General features: G+C 48.6%; 3 protein-coding genes across 6 annotated transcripts in view; 1 reads left to right on the top strand and 2 right to left on the bottom strand.

Moving 5' to 3' along the window:
- Window positions 1–17,947, bottom strand: part of BICRAL (BICRA like chromatin remodeling complex associated protein) — a 124,756-nt gene extending 106,809 nt beyond the window's left edge. For 2 of the 4 annotated variants that reach the window (XM_058432028.1, XM_032141185.2), the window contains exon 1: window positions 15,383–17,379. The gene's annotated coding sequence lies outside the window, so the exon portion shown is untranslated. Of the gene's footprint in view, window positions 1–15,382; window positions 17,380–17,927 lie in introns of those variants that run through there. The other 2 variants (XM_058432029.1, XM_058432030.1) reach the window with 2 other exon arrangements.
- A 210-nt stretch (window positions 17,948–18,157) lies between these two features.
- TBCC (tubulin folding cofactor C) lies at window positions 18,158–19,868 on the top strand. Its single transcript, XM_032141183.2, has one exon. The coding sequence runs from the start codon at window positions 18,223–18,225 to the stop codon at window positions 19,261–19,263; it is 1,041 nt and encodes a 346-aa protein (XP_031997074.1). The 5' UTR covers window positions 18,158–18,222; the 3' UTR covers window positions 19,264–19,868.
- A 4,597-nt stretch (window positions 19,869–24,465) lies between these two features.
- On the bottom strand, window positions 24,466–25,773 carry LOC116459797 (V-type proton ATPase 16 kDa proteolipid subunit c-like). Its single transcript, XM_058432247.1, has 2 exons — window positions 25,751–25,773; window positions 24,466–25,424 (listed from the first exon to the last, which is right to left on the bottom strand). Exons 1-2 carry the CDS (start codon window positions 25,771–25,773, stop codon window positions 24,920–24,922), a joined length of 528 nt encoding a protein of 175 aa, XP_058288230.1. The 3' UTR covers window positions 24,466–24,919.
- Window positions 25,774–26,260: the final 487 nt, after the last annotated feature.

Genomic DNA, 26,260 nt, shown 5'->3' with positions numbered 1-26,260 from the left:
CGGCTCACAGCAGCCTTGACCTCCCAGGCTCAAGCAATCCTCTGCCTCAGCCACCTGGGTAGCTGGGACTACAGGCGTGTACCACCACACCCGACTTAAGTTATTTTACTGTTAGTAGAGACGAAGTATCATTGTTGCCTAGGCTGGTCTTGAACTCCTAGGCTCAAGGAATCCTCCCGTCTTGGCTCCCAAAGTGCTGGGATTATAGGTGTGTCTACCACACCCAGCTAGATAATTATTGGGTGCCTCACATGCCAGGCATGATGCCATAAACTGCGATTATGCGGTGTAAAAAATAGGAGACACAACCACATCCCTCCAGGAACTTACAGTTAAATACTTAGCCTTTGTGAAGACACCTCATATACCATTAATATTACATAATACACAAGTGTTTTACATGCCCTTATCTGTAAAGTGAGATAAGATTAGATTAGTGGTTCCCAAAAGTGAAGATTTCACAGAGAGCGAAGCTTTCATAAAAGAAATACTTGAAAAAAAGTTTTTAAAACTGTCATTCAAAAATCACTATATATCTTTATCTTTTCCTTTCATTACAAGCCAGTTAAATTTTGTCCTGGCATTAAAGGAACCCTCAGGGTTTGCCCAGCTCTGTCTTTCTAGGATTCTTTGGGGCCTTTTTGTTTTGTTTTGTTTTTTCCTGGCATTATTTACATGTAAATTCTGCCCAACTATTCCCCAGCATTGCAGAAAGGCCAGAGACCTATTCATAAGGGAATCAATAAAGGGCCCTTTCCAAGAAAGTCATACAGTACAAAGCAAATTCGGCTCCACCACTGACCTTAAGGACTGAGAACTGCAAAAGAACAAAAGTATAAAATGTCGTGGTGACTGGAAGACAGAAGGACCTGGCATTTTTGAGGAGCTACTGTAGGCCTGGCCCAATACTTGGTACTTTTCCATACCGTAAGCACTTTATTTAACATCACGATAATCCTGAAAGAAGTATGTATTTCTTTTTTCTTTTTTTTTTTTTTTTTTTTGAGACAAGGTCACCCAGGACGGAGTGCAGTGGTGCAATCATGGCTCGCTGAAGCCTCGACCTCTTGGGCTCAAGTCATCCTCCCATCTCAGCCTTCTGTGTAGCTAGGACTACAGGCCTGTGCCACCATGTCTCGCTATTTTTTTGGTATTTTTTATAGAGATGGCAGGGTCTCATCACGTTGTCCAGGCTGGTCTTGAACTCCTGGGCTCAAGTGATCTCCTGCCTCAGCCTCCCAAAGTTCTGGGACTACAAGTATGAGCCACTGTGCCCAGCCAAGAAGTAAATATTTCTTTCTTTTTTAAAATTATCTCATGCAACAGATGAAAGAAGTATATATTTCTTTATCCACACTTTGTAGTTGAAAGAAACCAAGCTCAGAGAGGTTAAATATCATGTCCAACGTCACACAGCTAGTATCGCACAACTAATCAGAATTTATTTATTTATTTATTTATTGCACTCCAGCTCTGCTGCCCAGGCTGGAGTGCAGTGGTGCAACCTCGGTTCACTGCAACCTCCGCCTCCCAAGTTCAAGTGATCCTCTAGCCTCCACCTCCCAAGTAGCTGGGATTACAGGTGTGTGCCACCATGCCCAACTAATTTTTTTTTTTCTTTTTTTTAATTATACTTTAGGGTTTTAGGGTACATGTGCACAATGTGCAGGTTTGTTACATATGTATCCATGTGCCATGTTGATTTCCTGCACCCATTAACTCGTCATTTAGCATTAGGTGTATCTCCTAATGCTGTCCCTCCCCCCTCCCCCCTAATTTTTCTATTTTTAGTAGAGATGGGGTTTCACCATGTTGGCCAGGCTGGTCTCGAACTCCTGGCCTCAGGTGATCTGCCAGCCTCAGCCTCCCAAACTGCTGGGATTACAGGCGTGAGCCAGTGTGCCCTATCAACTAATCAGAATTTAAACTCAGATCTGTTCACTTATTAGCACCACTACATCTCACTGATAGGAAGAGACATGAGAGAACAGGTGCAGAAAAGTTTTAAGAGATTTAAGTGCCTTTTTTTTTATTTGAGACAGAGTCTCGCTCTATCGCCCAGGCTGAAATGCAGTGGCGTGATCTCCGCTGACTGCAACCTCTACCTCCCACGTTCAAGCAATTCTCGTGCCTCAGCCTCCCAAGTAGCTGGGATTACAGGCGCCGGCCGCCATGCCCAGCTAATTTTAGTACTTTTAGTAGAGATCGGGTTTTGCCATGTTGGCCAGGCTGGTCTCCAACTCCTGGCGTCAAGTGATCCACCTGCCTCTGCCTCCCAAATTGCTGGGATTATAGATGGGAGCCCCAAGCCTGGTCTTATGTAGCTTTTGACAAGAAAGTAATTTAAAACAAGTCGGACACAGCGGCTCATGCCTGTAATCCCAGTTCTTTGGGAGGCTGAGATGAGCAGATTGCTTGAGCCCAGGAGTTCGAGACCAGCCTGGGCAACATAGCAAGACCTTGCCTCTAATAGTAATAATAATAATAATGTTGAAACCACATTCAAAAGGCAATTTATACAGCTGACAGACAATATATTACTCTATCTTAGAGTCAACAGCTAAGGCACCTACCTCTTTAATTAGGACTCTTTCCTGATCAGCTCAGCAAATATCCCTTGCCCCTGGACTCCTTCTGTCCCTTACTCTAGAAATGAGAACAAGTCCCCTGACCCACTTCTTTTTTTTTTTTTTTTTTTGTAGTAGAGATGGGGTTTCTCCATGTTGGTCAGGCTGGTCTCGAATTCCCGACCTCAGGTGATCCACCCGCCTCGGCCTCCCAATTTTTTTTTTTTTTTTTTTGAGATGGAGTTTTGCTCTTGTTACCCAGGCTGGAGTGCAATGGCGCAATCTCAGCTCACCACAACCTCCGCCTCCCGGGTTCAAGTGATTCTCCTGCCTCAGCCTCTAGAGTAGCTGGGATTACAGGCATGCACCACCACGCCTGGCTAATGTTGCAATTTTTTTTTTTTTTTGAGACGGAGTCTTGCTCTGTCGGCAGGCTGGAGTGCAGTGGCACAATCTCGGCTCACTGCAAGCTCCGCCTCCTGGGTTCAAGCAATTCTCCTCCCTCAGCCTCCCGAGTAGCTGGGACTACAGGCATGCGCCACCAGGCCCAGCTAATTTTTGTATTTTTTTTTTTTTTTTTTTGAGACGGAGTCTCGCTCTGTCGCCCAGGCTGGAGTGCAGTGGCGCAATCTTGGCTCACTGCAAGCTCCGCCTCCCAGGTTCATGCCATTCTCCTGCCTCAGCCTCTCCGAGTAGCTGGGACTACAGGCGCCCGCCACCACGCCCGGCTAATTTTTTGTATTTTTTAATAGAGACAGGGTTTCACCGTGGTCTCGATCTCCTGACCTCGTGATCCGCCCGCCTCGGCCTCCCAAAGTTTTTGTATTTTTAGTAGAGACAGGGTTTCACCATGTTGGGCAGAATGGTCTTGATCTCCTGATCTCGTGATCCGCCCACCTCGGCCTCCCAAAGTGCTGGGATTACAGGCTTGAGCCACCGCGCCTAGCCTTAATTTTGTATTTTTAGGCTGGTCTCAAACTCCCAACCTCAGATGATCCACCCACCTTGGCCTCCCAAATTGCTGGGATTACAGGCATGAGCCACTGCGCCCAGCCCCCTGACCCACTTCTAATCACAGTCCTAGGAGAAGGTTGAGCTCTTCATCCATAAATCATCTATTTTTTTTTTTTTCGAGACAGAGTTTCACTCTTGTTGTCCAGGCTGGAGTGTAATGGCACAATCTTGGCTCACCACAACCTCCGCCTCCCGGGTTCAAGTGATTCTCCTGCCTCAGCCTCCTGAGTAGCTGGGATTACAGGTGTGCACCATCATGCCTGGCTAATTTTTGCATTTTTAGTACAGACGGGGTTTCACCATGTTAGTCAGGCTGGTCTCGAACTCCTGACCTCAGGTGATCCACCCGCCCGGGCCTCCCAAAGTGCTGGGCTTACAGGGTTAAGCCACCACACCTGGCCATAAATCATCTCTTTAACAAGCACCTACTGTGTACCTCCTGTGTCCCAGGTACTGTGTGAGGGACACAGCGTGGAATAAAACACATCCCTGCTTGGAGAAGCTCAAGCTGCAGAAGAGATACCTGTAAACAGATACTGACTTCACACACTGATAATCATCTAACCAGAAGCAACAGAGGGCGAAACCCAGATAGGCTTCCCAGAAGAGGAGGAATTTATAAAACAGATCTTGTAGGAGGCAAGTGCCTTGTTATGCAGAGAAGATGAGGCATAGGATCACAGAGGAACCCAGGAGCAAGCAGCATGTGTAAAGGGACCTACCAACTCTCTCCAAACCTTCTCCTCCAGGTTCACTCTGTCAGGCACCAAGATCACCACAGACCCAGTTCCACAAACTGGAACCTTCTACAACTCTTGCTTCCAGTTAATCACTGAGTCCTGTCTAGTCTCCTTCCAAATCTCTCAGACACTCCCCCTTCTTTCCTCTATCCTTACTCCCATCACTGCAGCCCAATGCCATTTCTCTCTGGCTCCTGCAACGGCCTCCAAACTAACATCTGTTTATTTTTGTCCATGTAAATCCACTTCACACAGAGCATCCAGACTGATTCTTTGTTAAAGGGGGAAAAAAAGGAACAATAATGTGATGCTCTCATCATCCTGCTTAAGCCCTTTGGCAGCTCCCGTGCCTTCAAGATTAAGCTGAAACTTCCTAACAGGATTTACAAAGCCCTTGGTGGGCTGGCCCCTGCTCACCTCTCTAACCTCATCTCTGATCTCCACTTCCAGCTTTGAAGTGCTTCAGTTCCTGACACGGTGGCTTATAACCCTGGTTGCCCATGAGAACCACCTGGGGAGCTTTAAGAACTACTGATGCCAAGGCCCCACTCCCAGAGACTCAGATTTACTCAAGGGGCATCAGGATGCTGTAAAGCCTCCATGAGACATCAATGTGCAGCCAGGGTTGAGAACATTGCTTTAGCCTGACACGTCTCTGTCTCATGTCCAGGTTTGTTGCACATGACCTGTCTGTTGCTGGAAGCACTGGAGCTCTCCTAGCTTCCTGGCCATAAGGCAGAGACTTTTTGGTCTCTCTCGTTCACTGCTGTAGTCCCAACACCTAGAAAAGTGCCTAGAACATAGTGGGTACTCCATAAATACCTGCAGAAAGAAAGAATGAACACGTGACTCTGCTTTCACCCTTCACCTGGATAGATGCCACTCAATTCTTTTTTCTTTTTTCTTTTTTTTTTGGACCCCACTCCATCATAAGAACCCAGCTTATATTTCCCAAAATTTACTCCTGATTCTCCTGGTCTAAGATAGGTTACTCTGTATAATTTCAGCACTCAAGATTTCCACTGTAGTGTAAATCACACCACATTGTAATTATCTGTATCTCTTACTTAGCTTCTGAGCTCTGAGGGAGCTCCGTCTGTGTGTTCACCAATACACCTGCACCATCTGGCAAAGTGCCTTAAAAAGTGCAGCACGAATACATGGAAGTGAACAGACACAGTATGCTGGGTGACAGCAGACCTTGGTGTGGCTGGAGTAGGGCGCTGGTGGGACATGAGGCTGGTGAGGTACACCGCGGGCCAGATGGAAGAGGCCCAGCATTCACACTAAGGAGTCTGAACTGTATGAGACAATAGAGAGCCAGCAGAGGTTTTAAGTGACACAATCGGCTTGCATTTTAGGGCAATAACTGGCTGCAGTATAGAGAACTGGGGGATTCAGGGAAGCCCAAGGGTAACGAGACCAGATGGGAAACTGTAACAACAGCCCAGGGAGGAGAAGATGAGGAAGGAGCCAAACCTGAAGAGAGGGAGCCAGACCAGAGAGACAGAGAGAGATCAGAGAGAATTAACAGTATTTGTCGACTGGGTGGACCAGTGAGAGAGAATGAGGTGCTGTGGTTGACTCTGATCCCCCGTTTGGAAGACTATGGATTTGGTGTCGTGAGCATGGTCAGATGTAGTCTCATGATTACACAGGCAGTGTCAGAAGCTGAACTCAGGAGCCAGATTGCCTCCATTCAAATCTTAGCTCTAGTTGCTTCTTGGCCTTTTGGCTAAGATCAAGTACAAATGTTAGCTCTACGAGTTAGCTAGCTCTCAGGCCTGGGGAAGTCAGCTTCACTTCAGTTCTTCATGTGTTAAATGAGAATAATAATAGTATTTACATCACAGGGATGTTGTGAAGATTCAATGAGGTAAAACATGTAAATAGCCATTTCCTGGCACATAGCAAATGCCACATAAGAGTTAACAGGCTAGGCCGGGCACGGTGGCTCACGCTTGTAATCCCAGCACTTTGGGAGGCCGAGGCGGGTGGATCACGAGGTCAGGAGATCGAGACCACGGTGAAACCCCGTCTCTACTAAAAATACAAAAAAAATTAGCCGGGCGTGGTGGCGGGCGCCTGTAGTCCCAGCTACTCGGAGAGGCTGAGGCAGGAGAATGGCGTGAACCCAGGAGACAGAGCTTGCAGTGAGCCGAGATTGTGCCACTGCACTCCAGACTGGGCGACAGAGCGAGACTCCGTCTCAAAAAAAAAAAAAAAAAAAAAAAAAAAAAAGAGTTAACAGGCTGGACGTGTGGTGGTTCATGCCTGTAATCCCAGCACTTTGGGAGGCCGAAGCGGGCAGATCACTTGAGGCCAGGAGTTCGAGACCTGCCTGGCCAACATGGGAAAACCCCATTTCTACTAAAAATACAAAAATTAGCCGGGCATGGTGGCCAGAACCTGTAATCCCAGCACTTTGGGAGGCCGAGGTGGGTGGATCACGAAGTCAGGAGATCGAGACCATCCTAGCTAACAGGGTGAAACCCCGTCTCTACTAAAAATACAAAAAATTAGCCGGGGCGTTGTGGCAGGCGCCTATAGTCCCAGCTACTCAGGAGGCTGAGGCAGGAGAATGGGGTGAACCTGGGAGGCGGAGCTTGCAGTGAGCTGAATCGCTCCATTGCACTCCAGCCTGGGTGACAGAGGGAGACTCCATCTCAAAAAAAAAAAAAGAGTTAAAAAAAACCATTTATATAGAGCATGGTAGATTATCTGCACAAAGATGGCTGCCAACAGTTCTTTCCATCCCTCTAAGTGACTCTTGCTCCATCCATCAAAAAAAAGCAGTCCGCTTCTCCTTCCCTTGAATCTGGGCTGCCTTTGTGTTATACTCTGATCATATGAATGTAACAGAAGTGTCACTGTACCAATTCCAGCCAAAGCCACAGGAGGCCTGGTGGCATCTGCTTTTGCCCCCTTGGAAGCCAGCCACTGTGAAAAGAAGCTTGGACTCCACTACTGAATAACAAGAGCTCAAAGAGAGAGAGAGAGAGAGAGAGAGCGCGACAGCCAAGCGAGAGAGAGCGCAAGCGCGTGCACATGGGGAGAACAAGCCAGGTGCCCCAGCCCACAGCCAGCACCAAGGCCCCAGATGTGTGAGTGAAGCCATCTTGGAGGCTCCAGTCCCAGTTGAACCCACAGAATTGTGAGAAATCATTGCTGTGTTAAGCCAGTAAGCAGTAAGTTTTGGGGTGAGTTGTTACCCAACAATTGGTAACTGAGACTTACGTATAGAAGTCCGGGGCAATAAGAACCTCATTTTGGGCCATCCTAAACATGAGGTGTTTGGCATAGTGGATAGTTACATGGAAACATCTAGAAAGCAGTTGGAAGATCAGGTCTGGGCTCAAGAGAGAGGCAGAGGGAGGAGCTGGGGATTTGAGAGTCAATCAGCACATGAACAGGACTTGGCACCCTGGGAGAAGGTAAGCTTGCCAAAGGAGGTGAGAGGAACAAGAAAAGAAATAGAATTCTGGCCTCGCTTATATTTAAGGGATGGACACAGAGAAGTTTATCAGGGATGAAGAAAGAACCAAGAAAGAACCAGGGAGATAAACTCCTGCTATGAGAAGAAGGGGTAATCAAATACTTAGGGCTACAAAGAGCAATGCATTTGAAAATTAGGAAGGAATGGGAATAAGGCAATTTCCGTTTCAAATACAATGGCAGGGGCAGAAGTCGGATAAGTGGCTAAGGAGGGAATGACATTGAGAAACTGGACACAGCAAATGTAGACTATTGTTTTAAAAGTCTATTGTTAGGGGAAGAAAGTTAGAGCATCACTTGGGTGGATGATAGGACAAGAGGTAAATTGTTTTAATGTTTTAAGTTGAGGAAACTTGCTTGCTGAAAGGAGATGCCAAAAAAGAGAGAGATTAAAAATCCTGAAGAAAGAGGTGACTGGGCCGGGCGCAGTGGCTCACGCCTGTAATCCTAACACTTTGGGAGGCCAAGATGGGTGGACTGCCTGAGCTCAGGAGTTCAAGACCAGCCTGGGCAACACGGTGAAACCCCATCTCTACTAAAATACAAAAAAAAATTAACCAGGCATGGCGGTGTGCGCCTGTAGTCGCAGCTACTTGGGATGCTGAGGCAGAAGAATCGCTTGAACCCAGGAGGCGGAGGTTGCAGTGAGCCGAGATCACGCCATTGCACTCCAGCCTGGGCAACAGAGCAAGACTCCGTCTCAAAAAAAAAAAAAAAAAAGAAAGAGGTGACTGGTGGCTCGAGGTCCCAGGCAATGGAAGGGAGAGGATAGAGAACCCTGGTGGGAGCTTTGCCCTGAGTGAGGAGACAGACAAAGAGGTGGGTCTTCACAGATGAGTTAGAAGTGAGAGGGGAGGCATGTGGAGGTCCTATCTGGCTGCCTCTTTTCTGTGAAGAGTAGGTAAGGTCATCTGCTGACAGGCAGTGAGGGTTTTGGGGAGAATGGTGTTCACTTCTGAAGAGTTTTATAGGAAATGCATGAGGGGCTGCAGGAGTCAAGCCCAGACTCTTCAGAGACACCACCTTCCAGGGATACCCCACCTCCTGCGGAGTAGGCTCTTCACATGAGCTTTTCTCCTCTGACCTGCTCCAAATCCCATTGTCTTCTCTTGAGCTGGTCTCCTGCTTAGATTGGCCCACCTGGGAAGCTCTCATTCATTCCCAACTTCATTCTCCAAGTATTTGCTCAACATCCACACCATACCCAGGCCCATTTCTCTGGACAACATACTCTCTCTATTCCCCCAGGGCTTTCAAACCTTCTGCACACTTTTCAGACCCCCTAACCTCCACCCTTTTCTCCTTACTCAGCATGAGACTTCACTGTCTGCTTTATAGAGGACGCAGAAACCATCAGTCATCTACCAACTACCATACATTTTCCTGCAGCTGTACTCCCCTTTTCCTTTTCTATAAAGAAATGCTGATGCGGCATTTTAAAATTGCAGTTTAACTTAGGGAGGTCTTGATCAGCTGTGTTTTTGCTTTTGTTTAGAGACAGGGTCTCGTTCTGTTGCCCAGGCTGAAGTGCAGTGGCACGATCATGACTCACTGTAGCCCCAACTCCTGGGATCAAGCAAGCTTCCTACCTCAGCTTCCTGAATAGCTGCAACTACAGGTACATGCCACCATGCTCAGACAATTTTTTTTTTTTTTTTTTTTTGAGACGGAGTCTTTCTCTGTCCCCCAGGCTGGAGTGCAGTGGCGCGATCTCAGCTCACCGCAACCTCCACCTCCTGGGTTCACGCCATTCTCCTGCCTCAGCCTCCCGAGTAGCTGGGACTACAGGCGCCCGCCAACACGCCCGGCTAATTTTTTGTGTTTTTAGTAGAGACGGGGTTTCACCATGTTAGCCAGGATGGTCTCGATCTCCTGACCTCGTGATCCGCCCGCCTCAGCCCCCCAAAGTGCTGGGATTACAGGCTTGAGCCACCGCGCCCGGCTGCTCAGACAATTTTTTAAGACATTTTTTGTAGAGACAGGGTCTCACTATGTTGCCCAGGCTGGTCTCAAACTCAGCCTCAAGCAATCCTCTTGCACCAGCCTTCCAAAGTGCTGGCATTACAGGCATGAACTGCCATGCCCAGCCTTGATCAGCACATTTTAAATGCAATAAATAGAATAGAAAATAGGGTCCACTGCACATAGTAAGAGTATTTATTGTTTCTTAAAACATCTGTTTCAATTATGACACATCTGTTACTATGAGCTGACGTCAAAAAGCTTGTGTATGACATGGTGGCTTACACCTGTAATCCCAGCACTTTGGGAGGCTGAGATGGGCAGATCACAAGGTCAGGAGATCCAGACCACCCTGGCTAACACAGTGAAACCCCGTCTCTACTAAAAATACAAAAAAATTAGCCAGGTGTGGTGGCGGGCGCCTATAGTCCCAGCTACTTGGGAGGCTGAGGCAGGAAAATGGCATGAACTCGGGAGGCAGAGCTTGCAGTGAGCCCAGACTGTGCCACTACACTCCAGCCTGGGCAACAGAGCAAGACTCCGTCTCAAAAAAAAAAAAAAACTTTGTGTATGTTAGCAAATTCTCATTAAAAACTTCAAACAGGGCCAGGTGTGGTGGCTCATGCCTGTAATCCCAGCACTTTGGGAAGCTGAGGCGGGCAGATCACCTGAGGTCAGGAGTTCAAGACCAGCCTGGCCAACATGGTGAAACCCCATCTCTACTAAAAATACAAAAATTAGCTGGGTGTGGTGGCACACACCTGTAATCCCAGCTACTCAGGAGGCTGAGGAACGAGAATCACTTGAACCCGGGAGGCGGGGGTTGCCCTGAGCCAAAGTCACACCACTGCACTCCAGCCTTGGTGACAGAGTGAGACCCCGTCTGAAAAAAAACAAACAAGTTCAAACAACAGCACAACAGAGAGGATGTCCCGCCTCCTATCTATAGCTACTCCTTGCACCTGTGTTCCTCCAGCTTTTCCAGGACGCTTATGTGCTTTATGTCTTCTCTCTTGTTAATTCCTACTGATGTTTTCCCGTCAGCTCAACCCCCTCCGAAGCTTTCCCTGACCATTCCAACAAGGCAACCCCCACCACTAGTGGGCTCCTTGTAACTCTTTCTTTTATAGCAATGATTGGCCAAGTGTAGTAGCTCATGCCTGTAATCCCAGCACTTTGGGAGGCCGAGGCAGGAGGATCCCTTGAAGCCAAGAGTTCAAGACCAGAGTGGGCAACACAGCAAGACCCTGTCTCTACAAAAACATTTCAAAATTAGGCTAGGCATGGTGGCTCATGCCTGTAATCCCAGCACCTTGGGAGGCTGAGGTGGGTGGATCACCTGAGGTCAGGAGTTCGAGACCAGCCTGGCCAACATGGTGAAACCTGTCTCTACTAAAAATACAAAAAATTAGCCAGGCATGGTGGCAAGTGCCTGTAGTCCCAGGTACTTGGCAGGCTGAGGCAGGAGAATCACTTGAACTTGGGAGGTGGAGGTTGCAGTGAGCCGAGATCGCACCACTGCACTCTAGCTTGGGTGACAGAGCAAAACTCTGTCCCCCCCAACCAAAAAAAAAAAAAAAAAGTCAGCTGGGGGCAGGGCACGGTGGCTCACACCTGTAATATCAGTCCTTTGGGAGGCAGAAGCAGGTGGACCACCTAAGGTCAGGAGTTGGAGACTAGCTGGCTAACATGGCGAAACTCTGTTTCTACTAAAAATACAAAAATTAGCCACACGTGGTGGCGTGTGCCTGTAACCCCAGCTACTAAGGAGGCTGGGGCAGGAGAATTGCTTGAAACTGGGAGGTGGAGGCTGCAGTGAGTCGACATGGCGCCACTGCACTCCAGCCTGGGCAACAGTGAGACTCTATCTAAAAAAAAAAAAAAAAAAAAAAAATTAGCTGGGCACGGTGGCATGCATCTGTAGTCCCAGCTACTCAGGAGGCTGAAGTGGGAGAATTGCTTGAGCCCAGGAGTTTGAGGCTTCAGTGAGCTATAATTATGCCACTTGGCTGAGAGAGAGACCAGCTTGGGTGAGAGAGAGACCCAGTCTCAGCAAGCAAAGAACATATTTTACATGTTTTTGTGACTATTTGCCCAAATTAGGCCTTCTTAAGGAGGACAGGGACTACGTCTGTTTTTATTCACTTTGGCAGTCTTAGGGCCTCCCTGGCTCAGTGCTGGGCACAGTTAGTGCTTAATAAACAGATGTTTAGATAAATAAACACGTGCCAGCCTATGTGCTAGACATTAAGTGTACAATGATGAAAAAAGTTTCAGAAGGTCAAGGGCGTTGAGGGGGAGGAAAGAGCCAGGGGCAAAGGCAGAAGGAAAAGGCTGCTCCTGTCCTGCTTCCCAACAACAGGACCTGCCTGCACAACTGTCACCTTTCACTGTCTTCCTGCCAGAAAGTCAGCAGCCAAGGTAGGAAGATTTGCCTAACATTTGATAACTTTGATGTGCACAGCTCTTTAATGAATGCTTTCCATCCCATATATAGTCAATACTTGCTGAGAGATGAAGAGGTGATGCTTCTTTCTGGCATCAAACTACTAGAAAAAGGGGCTTGGCTGGGCGCAGTGACGCATGCCTGTAATCCCAGCACTTTGGGAAGCTGAGGCGGGCAGATCACCTGAGGTCAGGAGTTCAAGACCAGCCTGACCAACATGGAGAAACCCCGTCTCTACTAAAAATACAAAATTAGCCAGGCATGGTGGCGCATGCCTGTAATCCCAGCCTCTTGGGAGGCTGAGGCAGGAAAATCGCTTGAACCCAGGAGGCGGGGGTTGCAGTGAGCCAAGATCATGCCACTGCACTCCAGCCTGGGCAACAAGGGCAAAACTCCATCTCAAAAAAAAAAAGAAAAGAAAAGAAAGAAAAAGGGTCCTTTTATTTGCCTGGGTGTGGCTAGCATCTTCCACCAGTGCAGGGTCTCTGATAAACTCCAGAGAACACCAAAGGGCCTATTCCTTTATTGTTTAACCATACCTAAAGACTGTTTTACTTTGCTTAAATGCTTTCACTACTTACTTCTTGAGGCATATAACTACAATCATGAAATTCCCTTTGTAACACTAAAGATCAAATAAATACAACAGACATTTAAAATTTAACAAATACTGTATAGGGATGCAACCAGCAAAATCCAGACTGTGGGAAACTCTACTGAACAAATGACCAAGCTGCTTCAACAAAACAATTTAGAGAAAAAGGAACCCACACAGTGAAAGTGATTTAAGGCTCTCCACCCAGGACACAGGTCCTCCCACGCCTGAGGCCAATGCTGCCAGGACCTTGGGGTTGGCGGGGGACTTGGCTGACCACATCTTTCAAACAAAGCTGTTTGTCTAACTCAAAAAAAAAGTGATTTAAGGGACACAATAACTAAATGCAGTGTATGGAACTTGTTTGGATCCTTATTCAAATAAAATAACTTTAAAAAAAGGAAACTGGGCAAGGGGAGGGAGAGCATTAGGACAAATACCTAATGCATATGGGGCTTAAAACCTAGATGACAGGTTGACAGGTGCGGCAAACCACCATGGCACATGTATACCTATGTAACAAAACTGCACATTCTGCACATGTATCCCAGAACTTAAAGTATAAAAATAAAAAAAGTAAAAAAAAAAAAAAAGTCCGGGGGCAGTGGCTCACGCCTGTAATCCCAGCACTTTGGGAGGCCGACGTGGGCAGATCACAAGGTCAGGAGTTCAAGACCAGCCTGGCCAACATGGTGAAACCCCATCTGTACTAAAAATACAAGAAATTAGCCAGGCATAGTGGTGGGCACCTGTAATCCCAGCTACTCAGGAGGCTGAGGCACGAGAATCAATTGAACCCAGGAGGCGGAGGTTGCAGTAAGCCGAGATCGCGCCATTGCACTCCAGCCTGGGCGACAGAGCAAGACGTCGTCTTGAGAAAAAACAAAAGTATATTATGGGATAATCAGATGTGAATATAGACTGGCAATCTGCTATTAAGAAAATATTTTCTATGCTTTTTTGGAGTGTGGTGATGGCAATGTGGCTGTCTTAAAAGGGAAGTGGCCAGGCGTGGGGGCTCACACCTGTAGTCCCAGCACTTCCAGGGGCCGAGGTGGGCAGATCACTTGAGCCCAAGAGTTTAAGACCAGCCCGGGCAACACGGCGAAACCCTGTCTTTGCAAAAAAAAAAAACCAAAAATTAGCTGGGATTGGTGGTGCACACCTGTAGTCCTGGCTACTCAGGAGGCTAAGGTGGGAGGATCACTTCAGCCTGGGAGGTCAAGACTACAGTAAGCCATGATTGCATCACTGCACTTCGGCCTAGGCGACAGAGTGAGACCCTGTCTCAATTTAAAAAAAAAGAAAAGGGCCCAGGCACGGTGGCTCACGCCTGTAATCCCAGAACCTTGGGAGGCAGAGGTGGGCAGATCATGAGGTTAGGAGTTCAAGACCAGCCTCGCCAACATAGTGAAACCCCGTCTCTACTAAAAGTATATATATAAAAAAAAATTAGCCGGGTGGGGTGGTGGACGCCTGTAATCCTAGCTATTTGGGAGCCTGAGGCAGTAGAATCACTTAAACCTGGGAGGCAGAGGTTGCACAGAGCTGAGATCATGCCACTGCACTCTGGCCTGGGCGACAGAGCGAGACTTTGTCTCAAAAAAAAAAAAAAAAAAAAAAAGGAACTTCTAATCTTTTAGAGGTATATAGTGAAATATTTATAGACAATAAAATATGAAATAATATAATATCTGGGATCTGCCAAAAAATAATCAGGGTGAGAGGTGGGGAAGTGACTAGGGCTTTACAGGAAACAAGCTTGTCAGTTGGTAACTGTTTTTTAAAAAGTTATTATCATTTTTATTGATATATAATAATTGTACATATTTATGAGGTACATGTGATATTTTGATACATGCATACAATATGTAATGGTCAAATTAGAATATTTGGGATATCTATTACTTCAAACATTTATCATTTCTTTGTGTTGGGAACATTTCAAATCCTTTCTTCTAGCTATTTTGAAATATACAATACATTATTGTTAACTCGAATTAGGCTACTGTGCTGACACTAGAACTTATTCCCTCTATCTAACTTGTACCTTTGTGCCCTTTAACCAATCTCACTTCATCTCCCTCCACTTCCCAGCCTCTGGTAACTATCATTCTACACTCCAACTCCATATGATCAACTTTTTCTGTTCCCACATACGAGTGAGAACATGTGATATTTTTCTTTCTGTTCCTGGCTTATTTACTTAACATCAGTTGGCAGTTGTTGAAGCTGGGTGATGGGTATGTGAGTCCTTGGAACACTCTTCTAATACTCTCTCCATGTTATATATGTTGGAAATTTTAAAAAAGTTAAAAGGGGGGATCTAAATCTAACAAATAGAACCATAAAGTATCTAAACTGTTGTTAAATAAATGGTAAAGTCCATAACACGTTAGAATTCTTTCATTTTTCAAGATAACTACAAGAGAGCAGTACCTTGATTCACAAGCCCTTTGAGATATCATTGAAAGTAGGATGCAGAACTCAGAGCTGCTTGCCTTTTGCTACGTTTCCCCTGTAATGCATTCCCCACTCTCCTTCCATCAAAACAGGCACTTACCTCTGACAAGCTGGGATCTATTTCAAAGATGCATGCTGAATCCACTGCCCTCAAATGGCAGAGAGAGGATGCAAACACAGCCGGGCAATGCCAGCCATTTCGCAGCCTTCCTACTGTGTTTGAGCTCAGAAACAGCGTTATCTCCATTTCTTGACCACATACCTCACAGCCTGCAGCTGTGCAGGGGGGCTGTAAAGAACTGTCAAGCCAATGCTTCACAATGACCATATCACTCACTGACCCCTTTCCACTCCTCCTCACATCAGTCTTTGAAACTGCCCCTAACACACTGGGTCAACTGGGTGACCTGTCAAGCTCTGTTTTTAAGTGTTTCCTTTTCTTAAAAGTTCGAACTAACCAACTTCAAGTATTTAGAAACTTCCCAAGTCTACTGGATTGTAGCAAAAACCTGTTGGTAGACAGAAATGAAGTTCTTGAAAGGGTTTAATAACATTCAATTCCACTTGGGATACAGCCAACACTTACAACACCCATAGATTCACTATGCCTAATATCGAAATGTTATCTCACTCCAGCTGCAACCTCCAAGTCCAATAAACCTTCTTTAGCTACAAATGTTCTTAATTTGAGTGACACAGGTTCAACCTGAAAAACTTAAAAGGTCAGGTTGTTTTTTTTCTAGAAAAATCTTCACTAAATCTTCTTTGCTTAAATCAACATTTCATAAAATAAAGCAGCTACTGCAATTCCTCGACGACTTGGACAAGATAACTAGCTATATTTCATCCACCAGCTTTCAGACCCACGGTTTTGTGAAATAAACCTGTTTTTCTTAAGAAAAAAAAAAAAAAAAAGAACAAAACCGGCCGGGCACAGTGGCTCACGCCTGTAATCCCAGCACTATGGGAGGCCGCATCGCCTGAGGTCAGGAGTTCGAGACCAGCCTGACCAACATGGAGAAACCCCGTCTCTACTTAAAATACAAAATTAGCCGGACATGGTGGCGCATGCCTGTAATCCCAGCTACTCGGGAGGCTGAGGCAGGAGAATCGCTTGAACCCGAGAGGCAGATTGCGGTGAGCCGAGATCGCGCCATTGCACTCCAGCCTGGGCAACAAGAGCGTAACTCCGTCTCAAAAAAAAAAAAAAAAAAGCAAAAACAGAAGCCTCACCTAATCTGCCCATAAAACAAGACTAGCGAAAACGATGACTATGCACAAGAGTAAGCACCACTGTTTTTCGGCACCCCCTTTTCCATCGGGTGCACGCAGGCACGCGGACACACAAGCCTCTTCCCTGCCCCCGCGCCCCGCCTGCGCGGGGAATCTGCCACACGGTATGAACTGTGCTCTCAGCGGAGAAATACTCTGTTCGGCCCAGCAATTTATGTGTGTTTTGTTTGTTTGAAGTGGGAAGGAAAGGAAGAACGTGGGGCGTGAAAATGGGAGATCAGTTTTAACTCAGACTTAATTCAATGGCTCTGGTTTCCTCCCATCTTCCTCTGCATCAAAATGCAGGTAGATCGGTGAAATTTCAAGTTTCTTGGGCCGTTAAATACCTCAATTTAAACGATGGAGGCTGGGAACTGGGGATATGAGGAGGAAACCTAGGGTTGGAAGGACAGGCAGGGTTAGGGAGGTCCAGGAGCTCCGCAGGGCTGAGCGAAGCATGCGAGGCTGCCGCGCCCGGGCAGCGGTTGCATCTCGGGTTTTCGCCCTGCCCGCTGCCTCGGGTTTTTGCCAGTGACTGCGCTGTCTTGGCTGCCCACCCACACCTCGGGTTGGTCCCGACTTCAAGCTAGGCCATTCACTTCCGGTGACAAATCCCTCCCACCACCCCTAGAAATAATGTACCGCTTCTCCCACCGCTTTCCTAAAACCGACCGCCCCAGAGAGCCACGGAGCCCGGGGCTAGGGTCTCACCCCGGCGCGGCCGGCGACGCCCAGCTGCGAAGGGAGTGGCCGGGACGGAGCTCGGGGAGGACAGGGAAGAAAGAGGAAGGGGGTGTGGATCTCACCTTCCCCCGCCCCCACCCCTCCGACTGCAGCAATTGGCCAAAAAAATAGTAATCCTTTTTTAGACTCCCCCAGGGCCCCTCGAACCCGGTTGCAGTGAGGAACCCAGTCTCTCCCATCGCAGTGCCCCTTGCCTTCTCCCGCCCCAGTAACTGCCTGCGGGGATCCAGGAGCCCCCAGGCCGCGCCGAACTGCAGTGGATAGGGGGGAGGGGGGCGGTTAGGATGAGGGCTACGGGGCGGCCGAAATGGGTTGGGGGAAGGGGTGGTGGAAGGGAAAAGAAAAAACCGGAGGCATGCAAGCGGCTCCCTAGCCAGCTGTTCCAGCTGCTGCTTCCTCCGGCGCGGGCCGGGCGGTGCAATATTCCCCCCCCCCTCCATCTTTCTCACCACTACCTGTCCCCCCAACCCACCACACGCACTCATCCCTCCCACCCACACCCCTAGTAGCGGATCTCCGGCCTGTAGGGGGGTAGTAGGGAGGAGCTGGGGGGAGGGGGAGGCCTGCGAGTTTCTAACCTTGTTCTTATAAACAAACCCACATGTGCAGCTGCCGCTGCTGCAACTCACCCCACAATCCCGGATATAAGTCCTGCCCCTTTAAGAGGAAAAAAAGATTCCCCCGCCTGCCTCCCAGCCCACCCCACCCCACCCATCCACAAGAACCTTTGTCTTCCCACCCCATAGTCAGTCGGCCCCGCCCCGTCTCCCCGCCCCCTCCGACGCAGAGGAACCAATAGGCGAAGAAAATAAGGCCGGGGGTCTGACATCATCGTGTTAGGCCAATCACCGGACGCGTTGGTGGGAGGCCTCACGGAGAGTGCGCCCGGAGGAGGGAAGACAAGAGAGGAAGCTTGAAGTCAATATGGAGTCCGTTAGTTGCTCCGCCGCTGCTGTCAGGACCGGGGACATGGAGTCCCAGCGGGACCTCAGCCTGATGCCTGAACGGCTTCAGAGACGCGAACAAGAGCGGCAGCTGGAAGTGGAAAGGCGGAAACAAAAGCGGCAGAACCAGGAGGTAGAGAAGGAGAACAGCCGCTTTTTCGCCGCCACCTTTGCTCGGGAGCGAGCGGCCGTGGAAGAGCTTCTGGAGCGCGCGGAGTCGGTCGAGCGGCTGGAGGAGGCGGCCTCTCGGCTCCAGGGGCTGCAGAAACTTATCAACGACTCAGTTTTTTTCCTAGCCGCTTACGACCTGCGGCAGGGACAAGAGGTACTGGCGCGGCTGCAGGCGGCCCTGGCCGAGCGGCGCCGGGAGCTGCAGCCCAAGAAGCGTTTCGCTTTCAAGACCCGGAGAAAGGATGCTGCTTCGTCTACCAAAGTAGATGCGGCTCCTGGCATCCCCCCGGCAGTTGAAAGCGTACAGGACTCCCCGCTGCCCAAGAAGGCGGAAGGAGACCTCGGCTCCAGCTGGGTCTGCGGTTTCTCCAGCCTGGAGTCCCAAGTCTTGGAGAAGAGAGCCAGCGAGTTGCACCAGCGCGACGTCCTTTTGACCGAACTGAGCAACTGCACAGTCAGACTGTATGGAAATCCCAACACCCTGCGGCTAACCAAGGCCCACAGCTGCAAGCTGCTCTGCGGTCCGGTGTCCACCTCTGTTTTCCTGGAGGACTGCAGTGACTGTGTGCTGGCAGTGGCCTGCCAACAGCTCCGCATACACAGTACGAAAGACACCCGCATCTTCCTGCAGGTGACCAGCAGGGCCATCGTGGAGGACTGCAGTGGGATCCAGTTCGCCCCTTACACCTGGAGCTACCCGGAGATCGACAAGGACTTCGAGAGCTCTGGTTTAGATAGGAGCAAAAATAACTGGAACGATGTTGACGATTTTAACTGGCTGGCCCGGGATATGGCCTCCCCAAACTGGAGTATTCTTCCTGAAGAGGAGCGAAATATCCAATGGGACTAAGCAGTTGTCACTCTGTTCTTCATTCCTACCAAATACTTTCCACGTTGGACTTTCCCCCTTATTGGGTCTCGAAGTTTACTTATTGTCACACTGTATGTTTTAAGCATTTTAAGGCTTGATATTGTAATGGGCTCCTACTTGTAATTTCCATTAAATTCGTAACAGGTATAATACTAAAACATTTTTGCTATTTTGGTCATGCCTTTGAGATGGAGTCTTACTCCGTCACCCAGGCTGGAGTGCAGTGGCGTGATCTAGGCTCACTGCAACCTCCGCCTCCTGGGTTCAAGTAATTCTCATGCGTCAGCCTCCCGAGCAGCTGGGATTACAGGCGCGCGCCACCATGCTAATTTTTGTATTTTTAGTAGAGACGGGGTTTCGCCATGTTGTCCAGGCTGCTCTCGAACTCCTGACCTCAGGTGATCCACCCGCCTCGGCTTCCCAAAGTGTTGGCATTACAGGCGTGAGCCACCATGCCAGAGCTTTATTTTTACCAGAACAGTTTGAAGCAATAAGGGGGAAGGAAGGTGATTATGTTGCTTTGTAATGGTTTGTGATATTTGAAACATCACGGTGCATAATAAAGTAGGTCTTCAATAAATACATGGGTTTGTTTGTTGTGTGTTTTTTTTTTTTTTTAAAGAGATGGGCTCTCCTTATGTTGTCCAGGCTGGTCTCGAACTCCTGACCTCAAGCAATTCTCCTGCCTCGGCCTCCCAAAACACTCGGACTATAGACAGGAACCAACGGTGTCAGGGTATAGATACATGTTTAATAAATTACAGGGCTGAGCCCGGGGCTCACGCCTGCAACCCCAGCACTTTGGGAGGCTGAGGTGGGCGGATCACTTGAGGTCAAGAGTTGGAGACCAGGTGCCAGGTGAAACCCCGTCTGTACTGAAAACACAAAAATTAGCTGGGCATGATAGTTCACATCTGTAGTCCCAGCTACTCAGGAGAACTGCTTGAACCTGGGAGGCAGAGGTTGCAGTGAGCCGAGATCACGCCACTGCACTCCAGCCTGGGTGTCAGCGAGACTCTGTCTCAAAAACAAACAAACAAAAAACCATAGGTAATTCCTTTGTCCCTAGCCATTCAGTTCCTTTGGAGAGCCATCACTCTTCACCTGTGTCTTTTTTTTTTTTTTTTTTTGAGACGGAGTTTTGCTCTTGTTGCCCAGGCTGGAGTGCAATGGCGTGATCTCAGCTCACTGCAACCTCAGCCTCCCTGGTTCAAGTGATTCTCCTGCCTCAACCTCTCGAGCAGCTGGGATTACAGGTGCCCGCCACCATGCCCGGCTAATTTTTTGTATTTTTAGTAGAGACAGGATTTCACCATGTTGGCATGGCTGGTCTTGAACTCCTGACCTTGGCTGATCCACTTGCCTCAGCCTTCCAAAGTCCTGGGATTACAGGCGTGAGCCACTGTGCCCAGTCCTTTTTTTTTCCCTTTGTTTCTTTGAGACAGGGTCTGGGTCAAGGACCTTCTGGGCTCAAGAGATCCTCCAAACTCAGCCTCCCAAGTAGCTGGGACTACAGGTGCACCCCATCACCCCCGGCTAATTTGTGTATTTTTTGTAGAGAGGGCTTCGCCATGTTGCCCAGGCTGATCTTGAACTCCTGAGCTCAAGCAGTCTGTCCCCCTCGGTCTTCCAATTGCTGGGTGGTGGTGCGTGTTTGTAATCCCAGCTGCTCGGGATGCTGAGTCATAAGAATCCTTTGAACTTGGCAAGAAGAGGTAGCAGTGAGCCATTATTGTGCCGTTGCATTTCCAGAGCAAGACTCTGTCAAAAAAAAAAAGAAAGGGGGTGGTGCCAGGCGCGGTGGCTCATGCCTGTAATCCCAGCACTTTGGGAGGCCAAGGCAGGCAGCTCACCTGAGGTCAGGAGTTCGAGACCAGCCTGGCCAACAGGGTGAAACCTCGTCACTACTAAAAATACAAAAATTAGCCGGGCATGGTGGCACATGCTTGTAATCTCAGCCACTTGGGAGGCTGAGGCAGGAGACTATCTTGAGCCCGGGAGGCGGAGGTTACAGTGTGCTGAGATTGTGCCACTGCACTCCAGCCTGGGCAACGAGAACAAAACTCCATCTCAAAAAAAAAAAAAAGGAAATTTTTGGGTCTTTGCCAGTTTGATGGTTTCAAAATGTTACCTTCCTCTACTAGCAATGGTAATCATCTCCTAAGTCATCTCCCTGTCTCCAATTTCTAAACTGTTCTGCATACAGCTACTAAATTAGTTTTCTTAAGGGCTTTGTCACTCCTGATCTAAAACCTTCTGAGATTCTTATTATCTGATAGACTTCCTGACCTGGAAGACAAGCCCCTCCACCATCTGTTTCAGCCTACTGTTCTTACATGATGTTTTACTGTTTCATCACACACTTTTCATGCACCAGCTAGTCTGAACTAATACCCATTAATCAAACACACTGTATCAGTCAGGGCTCTGGCAGGAAACAGATGGCATGCTCAAAATGGATACTTTGAGAAGAGCTTAATACAGGAGCTATTTACAAAGCTGTGGGCAGAGTATAGGAAAAGCAATTAGAGATGGTACAATATCTGTTACCATCCTTAGGGCTGAAGGGACAAAAATGTTACCTGAATGCAGAGAGAGAGTTATCGAGCAACCTGACAGGAGTTTCATTCCTCAGTGGAGGGATGCTGCCAATCCATGGTGACCTGGCAGGGAGAGAGCCATGGGAATTAAACAATGTCATTCTCTTTTATTGGTGCCTCCCGTTGGTGGAGCCCAACTGGAAATTTCAGGGCAAAGAAGTCTGCTGCCGCAGTCCATATGAGTCAGCTCCCAGGGTGTAGAACAGGGTGGAGAAAAACGAAGAATGGATCTGGAGGAGGAAATAGAAGATACTAAGGGCAGGCCAGTGCTATGGCTAACGCCTATAAACCTGGCACTTCGGGATTGCCTTGGGATTTGCCTTGGGAGGCCATGGCGGGTGGATCACCTGAAGTCGGGAGTTTGAGACCAGCCTGGCCAACATGGTGAAATCCCATTTCTACTAAAAATACAAAAATTAGCTGGGCATGGTGGCAGGCGCCTGTAATCCCAGCTACTCGGGAGGCTGAGGCAAGAGAATCGCTTGAACCTAGGAGGCGGAGGGTTTGGTGAATCAAGACCGTACCACTGTGCTCCAGCCTGAGTGCCAGAGCAAAACTCCATCTCAAAAAAAAAAAAATATTCAGTGCAAATAGTTTTTGCTGTATTTCCTGGCCTTTTCTCGAGCAGTGCCCACACAGATTGGGTCTCCATGCACTTGCCAAAATTTCATACAAGACAAATGTCACTTCCTCGGGGAAATCTGGGATTTTCCTTAGTCTCTTTGGAAATGAGGCATGGGCGGGGCTTGGTAATTCATGCCTGTAATCTCAGCATTTCGGGAGGCCTCAGCGGGAAGATCGCTTGAGCTTAGGAGTTCAAGACCAGCCTGGGTAACATAGCAAGACTCTGTCTCTACAAAAAATACAAAAATTAGCTAGGCATGGTGGCACATGCCTGTGGTCCCAGCTACTCAGGAGGCTGAGGCGGATGATTGCTTGAACCTAGAGGTCAAGGCTACAGTGAACTGTGATTGTGCCACTGCACTCCAGCTTGGGTGACAGAGTGAGACCTTGTCTCAAAAAAAAAAAAAAAAAAAAAAAATGAGGAGGCCAGGAGCGGTGGCTTACGCCTGTAATCTCAACACTTTGGGTGGCTGAGGTGGGCAGATCACTTGAAGTCAGGAGTTCAAGACCAACCTGGCCAACATGGTGAAACCCCGTGTCTACTAAAAATAGAAAAATTAGCTGGGCATGGTAGTGTGCACCTGTTATCCCAGCTACTCGGGAGGCTGAGGCCTGAGAATCACTTGAACCCAGGAGGTAGAGATTGCAGTAAGCCTAGATGGCGCCACTGCACTCCAGCCTGGGTGGCAAAGCAAGACACTATCTCACAAAAAAAAAAAAAAAAAAGGAAAAAGTTTAAAGAGAGACCAAGGAACGACTACTATGGGAAAGTACAGGGGAAACTTCTGGCCAATCAAGAAGTACTAAAGACTTACATAAAAGTTAGCTGTAATCTTTGAGGAGGGGAAATGAAGGAGGGAGGAGTAACTGCTTTTTCCCCAGCTTTGGTTATTGAAATTCTCCCGGGAGGGCCATTCAGGCACATCTCATCAGAGATGTTAATTTCCAAGAAAGATGATTAGAAAGTTGGATGACTTTTAAGGTCCTTGAGCAGAGGAATGCTTATGGACATTACCAAGAACATTCCATAGAAGTTGCAGTTTAATAAACCTTAGCAAATCCAGTTCATGCACAAATTTTCCCCAAGGAGCATTAACAGTTTAGCTTTTTTGTTGTTGTTGTTTATTACAACAGGGTCTCACTCTGTTGTCCAGGCTGGAGTGCAGTGGTGCAATTATGGCTCACTGCAGCCTTGACCTCCCAGGCTCAAGCAATTTTCCTACCTTAGCCTCTTAAGTAGCCACCACACTCGGCTAATTTTTTTTGGAGAGATGGGGTGTCACCATGTTGCCCAGGCTGGTCTTGAACTCCTAGGCTCAAGGGATCCTCCCACCTCGGCCTCCCAAAGTGTTGAGGTTACAAGTGAGAACAAGCCAATTTAACTTTTTGACTAGGTACATGTTTAGTTTATGTTTGTTATTTATTTGTATTTTATTTTATTTTAATTTCTCTCTTTTTTTTTTTTTTTTTTTTTGAGACAGAGTCTCGCTCTGTCGCCCAGACTGGAGTGCACTGGTATGATCTCGGCTCACTGCAAGCTCCACCTCCCGGGTTCAAGCCATTCTCCTGCCTCAGCCTCTCGAGTAGCTGGGACTACAGGTGCTCACCACCACGCCCGGCTAATTTTTTGTATTTTTAGTAGAGATGGGGTTTCACCACGTTAGCCAGGGTGGTCTCGATCTCCTGACCTCGTGATCTGCCCGCCTCAGCCTCCCAAAGTGCTGGGATTACAGGGTGAGCCACCGAGCCTGGCCCATGCCCAGCTAATTTTTGTGTTTTTAGTAGAGACGGGGTTTCACCATGTTGTCTGGGCTCGTCTCGAACTCCTGACCTCAGGTGATCCACCCACCTCTGCCTCCCAAAGTGCTGGGATTACAAGAGTGGGCCACCACACCTGGCCAAGAAAAACGGTATAATTTCGTTATTATAATAGCATTAATGGTTATTTCTTTTTTTTCCCCCAAATCCGAGAACTTTATTGGACAGAGCTCCGTGCAGGGCCAAGGGCCCAGTGGCGAGGGCAGCTCCATCCAGGAAGTCTCAGCAACAGGAACCCACAAGGCCACACTCTAGCTAAGGTTATAGATAGCTGGGAGACCAGGGCCTCTCCGAAGACGCGGGAACAGGCCAGATCTTTATAAATAAACATCCAGTGAAGAGAAATGACAACTCTAAGTCATCCGCATACACAGAGCACTCTAGGGGATGGGGCGCCGGGGGCCTGGAGGGGCGATGAGTGGACCCAGATGTCCACGGCACGGGGCGGCGGGGGCGGGGGTGGGGGCAAGGCCAGGGCAACAGACAACGGGCGCTAGGACGCTGCGCATGTACAAGATCAACTACTGGGGGCCGCGGCCCCGTGCGTGTGTGTCAGGCTCTTCGTTCTGGAATGAGGAGGGGTGGTTTTTACATCATATTCTGTGGCTGGTGGGCTCGGAGAGGGGCTGCTCTGTGGAGAGGATGAGGGCGACGACGGGACCGTAGAGGCCGAGCACCTCGGGGAAGATGAGGATCAGGATCATGGCCATGAATAGTCGGGGCTGCTGGGCCGTGGCTCGCACACCGGCGTCCCCCGCGATGTCGATGGCAAAGCGGGCTGCCAGGCCGCTCAGGCCCACGCTCAGGCCGGCGCCTAGCTGGAGGCAGCTCCTGTAGAGGCTGATGTCGTCATTCGGGGAGTTGGCGATGAGGACTGTCACCACCAGGCCATAGATGGCGATGATGCCAGCCATGACCACTGGGATGATGGACTTTATGATCAGCTCTGGCCGCATGACAGACATAGCCGCGATGCCGGCACCGCTCTTGACCGTGCCGTAGGCAGCGCGAGGCGAGCTGAAGACCATGGCGGCCGAGGCGCCCATGACGGCGAAAAACGAAGCATCCTCGGGGCCGTTCTTGGACTCGGACAATTGTCTGCGGGTGGGGTGGGGGCGAGCTCTGCGGGCCGGGTGGGGGCGGAGGCGGAGGCCGGGGCCAGGCGGGGCCCGGCGCGAAGGCGAGCACGTGGGCGGCGGCGAAGGCGATCAGCATTAATGGTATTTCTAAAGAAGAAAAGTGAACCATGCTTAGTTCCGCTAACCTCTTCTATTATCTCTATAATAGATGTCTCTCATCTAGACTCACATCCAATGGTCCGGAAGCAGGAAGGAGCCCTCCCTTCTCTGACAGATTAATTACTGCTTCCTTTGCAGTCCACTTTTCTCTGCTTGTTCATCGCCATATCTTGCCCTGATTCGTACTTGAAAGGTTTGGTCAGAGACATTTCTGATGTGTCTGTTCTTTTTCTCTTACTTTTCTGGGTAATTTAACGTGCTGGGGATGCGAGCACGTTAAATTTCCATCCATTGAAGCCATTCTATTTCGGGCCACCAGGGGGCATCCACAGACTTGCTATGGGCTCAGCACCGCCCTCCTCGTCGTATTTACAACTGCAAGGTCATTTGAGGAGAAAGAGGTGCCTGACTAATCGGGTTATCCTTGTAGGGCTATTTTTAAATTTTTGTTTCTGGTTTCTACATTAAATCTTTCTTCCTCTTCTTCCCTCTGATTTTCTCTTGTCTGCACGTGTGCTTCTAAGAGGCTGTCTGTGATAGCGTCACAGTCATCTACATCCTATTTTCTGCAGGACAATAGTCTTCCAATTTTTATTTTTATTTTTTGTAGGAGGTATGAGTCCTCTGGTTGTCTAAACATCCTCTTTTGGAAAAAGCAAAACAAAACGAAACAACTTAAAAATGGCAGCAATTCTT

This window comes from Hylobates moloch, unplaced genomic scaffold (genome assembly GCF_009828535.3).
Source record: "Hylobates moloch isolate HMO894 unplaced genomic scaffold, HMol_V3 SCAFFOLD_20, whole genome shotgun sequence".
NCBI lineage: Eukaryota > Metazoa > Chordata > Mammalia > Primates > Hylobatidae > Hylobates > Hylobates moloch.
This window is presented reverse-complemented; position numbering and strand designations above follow the sequence as displayed.